Source organism: Xylocopa sonorina, chromosome 6 (assembly GCF_050948175.1).
Source record: "Xylocopa sonorina isolate GNS202 chromosome 6, iyXylSono1_principal, whole genome shotgun sequence".
NCBI classification, from domain to species: Eukaryota; Metazoa; Arthropoda; class Insecta; order Hymenoptera; family Apidae; genus Xylocopa; species Xylocopa sonorina.
In genome coordinates, this window is record NC_135198.1 from 11,524,178 (window position 1) to 11,533,755 (window position 9,578).

A 9,578-nucleotide genomic window follows, 5' to 3' on the forward strand; every position below is an offset into this window, starting at 1 on the left:
ATGATTCGTTAAATATTTGCAGACGTATGAAGATGATCAAGTAGCGATACGCAGGAACTGAGAAACAATACTGTTGTTTAATATATAAAATACATATTTTATTGTGTCCTAAAGTACATGGATACATGTCACTCTTATCGGTTCATACATGTGTCGTAACAGATAAAATGAACTCTTGTAAGGAATTAAAAACCCACGGACGAACGTTCAGCCCTGGAAAATAACTACGCGATTGTAATTAAACTTACAAGACAAGCGGTAAAAAAATTCTGATAAAAGCTGGATATTTTCTAACGTTGTGGGCAAACACGAACACGAGCGAACAACACGGAAAAGTATCTCGCCGTCATCTATCGGCGTACACGTTCTATAAAATAAAATAAATGATTATCCATTATCTATTTTCGAAACTTAATCTAATACTACTAACTTAACTATTATCCCAAAATCGTCATAAATATGATATAAATAATATATGAACGTATAATGTCACGCGACGCAAGTGACATCACATTACTTTATATTTCCCGCATTAGAGATAAGAGAGAGAGAGAGAGAGAGAGAGAGAAAAAGACATATTAAAAAGCTATAAGAAAGAGTGAGACAGATGTTATCGACTCTACGGTGGAACCCCTGGCGCCATCTCTGTGAAAAGTGCTCAAACTGCTCGCACAGCGTTATCGACAGCGAAGTGAACTGCTGAAGCGCTAGCGCCATCTCTCGGAGAAGCGCTGAAACTGCTCGGGCATTAGTTCAAGTTCTTCCCGCAGAGATGGCGCCAGTAGTTCCTGAGTAGTTTACTTCGCTGTCGATAACGCTGTGCGAGCAGTTTGAGCACTTTTCGCAGAGATGGCGCCAGGGGTTCCAGAGTAGGTCACCATCAGCTGTCTCACTCTTTCTTGTAGCATCTTTCTCTCTCTTACTTCGAAAGCGGTAAGTACACAATAGATTCTAATAAAAGTACTAAAATATGGAAAATTGATAAATGAACGGCATTGACAGGGGCGATATCGGGACTGGAACAGCACCGCATGCTCTGTTCTGGTGCATTCTAACATGTGTAGTCCTGGTGATAGCCCTGTGGCGTTACGGAACCTGGGGGCGCCACCGTGATACGCTGGTGCTTTTTGAAGTGTTATATGATTTGCTGTGTTATCTGGGTGCGTTCGTTGGTAGTTTAATAAAATTATTTACTCATGTACCAATAATATTTTCGAACGACAAAGGAATTGCTATTTCAATTCTGATTGCCCCTTTGCCACAGTTTATTGCTAATGCGTAAGAAGCAACAACACGGTCCTACACATTTAATTATCGCTAATTACCGATCAGGCTTGCACGTAATTTATATTTTCATTACTTGTCATTAAATATGTGGCACATTTTAATTATAAGCAAAAGTTTCTTACTGCGCGTGATTTTTAATTATTCCATGAAGAATCCTTAGAAAATAATATCTGAATTGACGAACGTAGTACGAACCTCCGACTTCATTCTTGTAAACATTGTGTTTGGATTTAAGGGAGTAATTGTTTTTCCGTGCGAGATCTATTAGAGTGCGATTTACGTAAGGTATTTGGTTAATAAAGTGAATCTGTTGTAAAACGAGTTGTATAAAACTTAAATAATGTGTGATTTTCATTGGAATCTATACGGTATGGACACGGCTGTCCTGGTTGGTAAGTTTTTTACTCTGCCATTAAGATTATTTGATATGTTTGACAAAAATATTGTCGAATAATGGTGGAACGTAAGAAATATAATGTTATTTGGAATTTATTAGATAAACGCTACTTTCCAATAACCTAGCAAATAATGTCGCTTTTTAAACCTAATGTTAAAACGTAGTATTTTTACCGTTCCAAGAATTGTCGCGATACGAAGCTATTGAAACATAATTCTACACTTTGCGACCGAAAGTTTGCTTTTCAATTGTACCGAAATCGATTCCACGTGAATTGTGCCATTAGATTTTGTTCGAGGCAAAGAAAAGCTCGAGATCTAATTTTTCTGCGATTTATGTGTTTAGATAAGGTTATGATTGCGTTGGTAATTTTTTTATCGTTACATTTAGTTGATAATAAAACCACGTGTTCGTACTCCATTTGTGGAACACAAGAATTCAAATATTGCATTCCATGAAAGGCAAACGAAAGATATATATTTCAATATTTGCTTCTTTCCATCTATACGTGTTACGCTTTAAATACTGACGACAATAATTGTTTTCTTTTAACAGGACAATCCATAATTTATTAAGTAATTGTAACAATCTTGATGGTTTACCATGGAACAAGTAGATGAAGTTCAGAGCGATATCATTAAGATAGAATCGTTAATAACAATAGACACGCCACCGTCAGTAGATACGGAATCAAATACAGATCATACAAAAAAGTCGGAGAATATTTCTGAAGCTCAAGAAAATAGTTTACAAGATTGTACGGACAACATTATTCAGGATGCTTCGCCGGTAAACGATTGTGATATAACAGATTCATCTAAAGAAATTAAAAGTAAAAATAATGGAGTAACCATAGAGAGTTTAGATAATGTTATAATAAATGAAGTAAAAGAAGAGGTAATAAAGAATGAGTTACAATCAGGTGATAATCAATGTACAGAGGATGAAGTATGTAAGGAAAACCAGACGAAAAAGTTGGATGAAATCAAAACTGATTTAACGTGTGCTGAAGATATATCTTTGGATAAAGAAAGTAAAAAGATTTCAAACAATGTCGAAGTGGTTGTCCCGAACAAGAGTGGCCAAAATTTGAAGAAGCAAAATGTTTGTACAGTGTTAAACATAGATACGGTCGACGACACAAATGCTCAGTGTCAAGCACTGATTAAAACACTTAGCGAAACTTTTGAAGATAAGGACCAATCGTTACAAGTTGCAGATACCGACGCGGATCTGTCTAAGTTAGTTGACGGTAGCTCAGAGGTAATGGTACTCACCGTAGAAACAGTAGACAATATAACCGAAGAAAATATTGTTTTAACAGTACACGAAAAGGATACCAATAGTTCGAACACAAATGATGGTCCCGCGAAGCAGAGTGAAACAAAGAAAACTGAAATTATAAATGAAGATTTTAACTTGATAGATTATGCTCAAGAGAGTGATGGAACTATAATAGAAGTAATTTCAACAGAAATTGTGGATACAGAAATTCCTGAAACTTGCACACAGGAAACCAATAAAGAGTCGCCCAATCGTGCTACTTCAGAAAAAGATTCTATTACTTCTACTACTTCGGAAACGACTAATAAACCAAAAATTGTGAGTGACATTAGTATTAAAGAAGAAAGCTTCCAAGAGGTGTGTAGCAACATCAGTGAGAGATATGATGCAGAGCAGCCAGAAGTGAATGACAAATGCAAGACTGATATTTGTGATAGTCCGCATAAAATTAATCCAAAAAAAGATGTTGCCCGTAATAAGATTGGCACGCCTACTTACAACATACATGTCAAAGAAGAAAATGTATCTCTGAATGAGGCAAACAAAATAGGCGTGACTAAGAAAAGAAGCGTGATTCAAGACATCTTCGATGATTGGGGCGACGAAAATACAGAGGATGATAATCAATCGGTATCCAAAGTGTCGGACACTGTGGAAATCGAGCTGAAAAGTTTATTAAATGATACAAAAACACAGGCGATAGAAGAGGACACGGTTGTGTTGCTTGAAGAAGAAATCACATGTATCGAAAAAGAAGCAGTTTCAGCAGATACTGGAGGAATTGAAATTATTGGAGATAATAAAGAGCTTCAAATGCCAAAAGAACAAACGGACAGCGATCAGACTATAAAAAAGCAAAATAGTATAAAATCATTATTCAAGGACCAAATAAATTTTTCTATGTCGCAGAGTTCGGGCAAGTCTGCGAAGGATACTGCACATGATACAGTTGCATTTACACAGACGTCATCGTCGCAAGTACAAACGATGCCAATTAATCGCGGTCGAAATTTAACAAGTCAAATAGCATCGCAAGCCGAGGTAACAGAGGCGTTGAAAGAACGCCTCCGTGAGAAACAGAAAATCGTAGAAGCACCTCCGCAACCTGATATATTTTTCGTTAAAAAATTAACGCAGAGGTTGTCGAGCAAACTGGCTGGTGGCCCGGGAAGTTTCATACCCGCGCTTATACCCTTGCCTTCTCAACCTAACGTTCAGTCAGTCGGTCACTGTGATAAAAAGCTAGCGGATAATACGAATACGGGAACCAGCAAGGAGAGCAAATCCGATAATAAAGAATTGCTCGCGATACTGGAGGGTGATGTCGATCCAGACTGGTCTAATTTGAAACCGCCGACTTTAATAGAGGAAGGAAAACGTCCGGTGAAGCTCGAGCAAAATGATAATAATACACCACCGAAACTCGATCCTTTGGTTGAAAGGGAACTAGCGCTGAAGCAACTTTTAGAGCTACCCGTTGCATCGGTTAAAAGGAGCGCGTCGAAAAAGAAAAAAACAACTAAACCTACACCCGTTAAAGCCTTTAAGGATGTAAAAACGAAGACTGTTTCTAGCACGGAGAAAGATATCGTTAACATTGATTTAAGTAATGAACCCGCTAAACTTGCGGAAGATGCAACCTCCGATCGTGTTCCGTCTCCTTTGGTTGTTGAGGTCCATACCCCGGAGAAAAGTACGGACATGCAAGATCTACGTTTAGATGAATCAAGATCGGGTAGAAAACGGAAGCTCACGGAAAAGGCCAGAGAACACGAACAGCAGCAAAGTATCGTAAAACGTCAGAAGGTATACAAGGGTAAAATTATGGTAAATAAAAAGCAGCCTCAGACAAACGAATCGGCAGCTCTGGTCGATGTCGACGCGACAACCGAGAATCATATATCCAAGAATACTGTTTCACCTGTTGAGAAGAACGAGGATGATGTCACGATAGCAGATGAAGTAACGAACAGACAGATCACAAACAACAATAGAGTGGAGGCGCCGTTAGACAACCCAGAGACTAATGCACCTTTGAAGTCTCCCAAACAGAGCCTTAGTAAAAAGGGATCACAGTCTATCGCTAAAAGGAATATAGTAGCGAAAAAGATATTGAAGCAAAACATGCCTTCGAGTAAAAAAGCTACGTTGAAAGCGAAATTGAACGTTCCGTCGAAGAAGTCAGGCTCGAAAGTGGTCCCAAAGTCGAAACGATCCACGGAGAACAGTGCCGCAGACCCCAAGCCGAAGAAAAAGATTATAAACGAGATAGATAGATTGCTTCAAGACGAGGGCGTTGTTAATTTATTGTACGACGTGGAACAGCCGGATAAAAAGAGATTGATCCCGATTACCAAATCCCAAGCGAAAGTTATGGACATACAGAAGGTTCAACGTGAACTTAAACTTAGAAAAAGATTGGTACGCAACGCTGTTCTAAGATTACGCACGTCGACAGGGAGTGTATCAAAAGTGTCTCCGAGATCCAAGAGAACTTCCATTTACTTGAGTGATATGCAAGTAGATAAAAAGATCGGAGATCAAATCGCGTTGGTGAAACCAGCGGGCGTAACGCCTCAAGAGTTTATCTTACCTGCAAAAATAAGAAACGCGGCAGACGCGTCGATTATAATTAGGAGACACTCGTCTAGTTCGTTTTCCAGTGCATCTGGAAGTCCTAGAGTTAGCGTCGACGCCCCAGAGAAAATTGAAGGAATTAAAATTGACGAAGGAGGATCCCATTCTTTGAGGTCCATGAAAAGACGACACTCGCAAGATGAGAAAGCAAATGTAAAGAAAAGTAAAAAGAAAACTGTACAGAAAAATGATACAGGGACCGAAGTTCCTGATATTGCGTTGAAAGACAAGGTGACTTTGCCTGCGCGTCCTAGTAAAAAATCGGACGCGAAAAAAGCTGAGAAAAATCCTAAGCAACCAGAAGCAGACGAGACCAACAACGATATAGGAAAAGTTGTTACGAGATCAAACGGTACAGCTACAGGTAAGGTAACGTCAAAGACAAAGAAAACTACAAAGAACAAAGTTACATTCGCTAAAACAAGTGAATCGGATAACAATGAAGAATTTTCCAAAGGAGAAGATGAGCTTTCAGCCTGTCTTGCAGAGGCTGCAAATGCCCTGTCAGTAGTTAACGCTGGGCAGCGAGTCGCAAATTCAACGACGAACCGTAAAAGTAAAGGTGAAAATAATGAGATTTAGTGATTAAACGAGCTACAATGAACTGCTATGTTCGTAGCAGATTGCAGTGAATTAACACGAAACATTGAATAAGATTATTTTTCAGCAAATGCAAACACCGTTAAGGTGCTGGAATTGGATAGTAATAAAACAAAAGTAGACACTCGCAGTCAATTCAGTAATAAAGAAATAAATGTACGTCGACATGGAAATCTGGTACAATTAATACTTACGCCGTCGTCCTCGACGAAAATAAGAAACGCGCTCACTCTTCAGGTAAACGAGATTGGAACGATTAGATAAAATAAAGAAAGAGGGGAAAACGCTTAATATTTTTCATGTCGTTGGAAATGCATAATTTTATTTACACGGTAGTATCGTTTCTGACTATTTTTAGGTGATGCAGGAATTTCGTGAAACGTTATCAATCCTGAAGAAAGACGACGATTGTAGGGTCGTTTTGTTAACATCGACGGGGAGTAGTTTTTGTGAAGGTCTTGAATTGTCTATGTTGTTGCATACGAATAAAGAAGAACGACGAGTCCATGCCCAAGAAACGGCGGATGCGGTTAAGTTCGTACTTATTTGTTGTGATTCTGTACTATCTTGCAGTTGTCGCGTATATTTAAGCAATTTAAAAACTCATTTTTTTCTGTATTCAGAGATTTTATTAAAACTTTAGCGTCGTTTAATAAGCCTATTGTCGCTGGAGTTCAGGGTGCCGCGGTTGGACTTGGAGTAACAATGTTACCTTTATTTGATCTTGTAATAGCTAGTGATAAAGCGACATTCAGCACGCCTTATGGGAAATTAGGGCAGATTGCCGAAGGCGCTGCTGTTTTCACTCTGTCGCACATATTAGGAAGTGCAATCGTAAGTACACACGTTTTTCCTTTTACAATACGTTTATTTGGTAAACCAAGTAACGCGGTGAACATTTTACATTGCAGACAAGCGAATTATTATTGGGTGGAAGAACTCTAACGGCTAGTGAGGCACTAAGGGCTGGTCTTGTTACTCGGGTTCTGTGGCCTGATAGATTTCAAGTTGAATTACTACCATGTTTAAAAGCTATGAGCGAACAATCCTCACAGGTATGTCTTCAATATATTCCATTAATTTGTTTCACCGAGGCACTTATCATGGGGTAATTGCAAGCGTTATATATTTTTAAACGGTACACAGTAACCCTTGTAAACAGGACCAGAATAAAGTAGTTCTTGAACAGTTTCTTTGTTTCTATCTTCAAAGATGCATAAATGATTTTCTGGACAAGCGCATCTGTAATATGTCGAATATAAATCAGATCGTATGTGCCCGCATAATTCACGAGTCTCGCACATCCTTTTCTGTATAAAAAAAATAGATATATATATATATATTCAATCGAAAGTATGTACACATTTTTATTCCAATTTTGTTGGAATGTATAAATCGATCGGAATGTACCTTTACGCATTTGAATGTTTGCGTGATAAAATCATTCTCTTTATAATCATATTTTTGAAGCCTCCAGTAATGCGATTCTGGGCAGACGCAGTTCAATGTAACGGTATGCGGTATTAGATAAGAATTGTTTCTATCGCTTTTCCCAAGCACTTGTATCGCGTCTATTTCCTTCGTACATGCGGTCAAATTTGTTATTGGCGCGCAAAACTGTAAAAAGAAATGGAATACTTTAAAATATCATTTATTACTTGGAAAGATGATGCTTTTAAGTACCTCCATATGTGATTTATTGTTAAGCGAAACAGACGAACTTCCTAGTTCTCTTCTCCACTGCCAGGAACACTCCTTTCCACTGGGACAACGACAAAGTCTTTCCGTTAAACTAGATACCCAGAAACGGTCGTGAATCACGTTACACACTTCGTTAGTTTGACATTCGTGCAAATCACTTTCCCCCTTAATCTAGATCAACATATATTTTCTTTTTCCATATATTACCGTTGTACAGTTTTTAATACTTCTATAGTAGTTAAATGTACATACATCATCCGGATACTTGAACGTGACATTACTTGATTTACTTTCGATGATAACATAAGAACTGGAACAGCCACATATTATGAATAGTACTAGGTAAATCGAATTAAACATTTTTCTGCTATACTGATAATGTAATAAATATAACTACGCTGGTATGTGGGGCCGATGTTGCGATAGAAGTAACGATGGAACATTCTATTCCGACATTAACATTGATTATGTAGAAAAAGACTGATTAATATTTATATCATACATCCTGAATTTTCCTCATTTAAATGTGCATAAAAATCACTGTTTGTGTGACTTTTTATTTATTCATTTTCAGTCTATGGAAGCTACAAAGGCGTTGCTACGTCATAGCTTGCGAAAAAAATTGGACGCCGCATTAGAGTCGGAAACGTATTTGTTGATTCAGCATTGGTGTTCTGTAGAATGTCAAACTGCCATAAAGGCTTACATTGATGGAAAAGTCCAGTGAACTGAATATTCAAATGGTAATAATTATTAAGTTTTCTCTGTACATCTCTGTTTTCCGTTTACTTGTAATTTATATAATAGTAAAGAATAATAAGGATATCGAGCATGAATGAGAAAATTATTTTAATGAAGTATCACACATGGTGGTAACAATTTTGTAATACATATAACAATATGCAAAGTGTAAATACATGTTTGTCATTTGTTATATATCATTTGTATATTATGATGTTGTATAATATATTATTTCTTTAAAAAAAATATTTGTTTCGCAGTTAGTTCTCACATTTAATATACAATTAAAGCAAATTTATTGATGATAACAAGAGTATTGAAGTAACAATACGTTTTCAATTGAAGTATCTTCTAATCTTCTGATCTTACAAATTTGTGTAACGTTTAGCACGCGCAGAAAATGTTTTATTGAAAAGCATCTATAGAATAAATATATTAAAGATACAATTATGTGCCACAGATGCCCAACAATTTGAATGGAAGTTCTAACGTCATATTTCAACGCATCTAGTAGTGTAAATTGGATACAAGGATTAATAACGAGATAATTAGTGTGGGGAACGTTAAAACGAGAAAAGAAGTCACGGCTCTGGTGTGTCATTTTACATCAATCAACGCACGATTATATTTTAAATAATATAGAATCAATTATCCAAATTGACTATTTTAATATTAGGTGACTTAGATGTATGAATTTACATGCGCGTACGATATCGCATGCGAGATGAGGTGCCTTCCAGTATTCTAACGAATAATTTTTAAACTATGCATTGTACAAAAGCATCCGACTTGTTAAAAAAATTATGAGGTATACCGTATATCTGTCGGGAGGTGAATAAAAAAATCATTAAAGTAACTCATGCGTGACTTTTACATAGATGTACGTCTAGATATGTTTTTATCGTAATAATTTGGAGAGAGTAGCATCATC

The 9,578-nt window shown here is 37.2% G+C and overlaps 2 protein-coding genes across 3 annotated transcripts; one reads left to right on the forward strand and one right to left on the reverse strand.

Annotated features, from left to right (window-relative positions):
- The first annotated feature begins 1,440 nt into the window (after positions 1-1,440).
- LOC143424903 (uncharacterized) lies at positions 1,441-8,919 on the forward strand. Of its 2 annotated transcripts, XM_076897283.1 has the most exons (8): positions 1,441-1,679; positions 2,240-5,969; positions 6,063-6,167; positions 6,273-6,442; positions 6,564-6,739; positions 6,829-7,039; positions 7,117-7,260; positions 8,481-8,919. In XM_076897283.1, the coding sequence occupies exons 2-8, from the start codon at positions 2,288-2,290 to the stop codon at positions 8,631-8,633; spliced, it is 4,641 nt and encodes a 1,546-aa protein (XP_076753398.1). In that variant the 5' UTR covers positions 1,441-1,679; positions 2,240-2,287; the 3' UTR covers positions 8,634-8,919. The 2 variants fall into 2 exon arrangements, with proteins under 2 accessions (XP_076753398.1, XP_076753397.1); XM_076897282.1 differs by having other exon boundaries at positions 1,443-1,679; positions 2,240-6,167.
- On the reverse strand, positions 7,257-8,328 carry LOC143424916 (U-scoloptoxin(11)-Sm7a-like). Its single transcript, XM_076897307.1, has 4 exons — positions 8,159-8,328; positions 7,889-8,077; positions 7,616-7,822; positions 7,257-7,515 (listed from the first exon to the last, which is right to left on the reverse strand). Exons 1-4 carry the CDS (start codon positions 8,264-8,266, stop codon positions 7,327-7,329), a joined length of 693 nt encoding a protein of 230 aa, XP_076753422.1. The 5' UTR covers positions 8,267-8,328; the 3' UTR covers positions 7,257-7,326.
- Positions 8,920-9,578: the final 659 nt, after the last annotated feature.

Bases quoted from the DNA above. Each gene is read 5' to 3' on its own strand.
- LOC143424903 (XM_076897282.1), top strand. From the start codon at position 2,288: ATGGAACAAGTAGATGAAGTTCAGAGCGATATCATTAAGATAGAATCG. The intron at 6,740-6,828 runs GTTCGTACTTAT...TTCTGTATTCAG, and splicing joins GAAACGGCGGATGCGGTTAA to AGATTTTATTAAAACTTTAG. The intron at 7,040-7,116 runs GTAAGTACACAC...TTTACATTGCAG, and splicing joins ACATATTAGGAAGTGCAATC to ACAAGCGAATTATTATTGGG.
- LOC143424916 (XM_076897307.1), bottom strand. From the start codon at position 8,266: ATGTTTAATTCGATTTACCTAGTACTATTCATAATATGTGGCTGTTCC. The intron at 7,823-7,888 runs GTACTTAAAAGC...TTCTTTTTACAG, and splicing joins ACAATAAATCACATATGGAG to TTTTGCGCGCCAATAACAAA. The intron at 7,516-7,615 runs GTACATTCCGAT...TTTTTTATACAG, and splicing joins AAACATTCAAATGCGTAAAG to AAAAGGATGTGCGAGACTCG.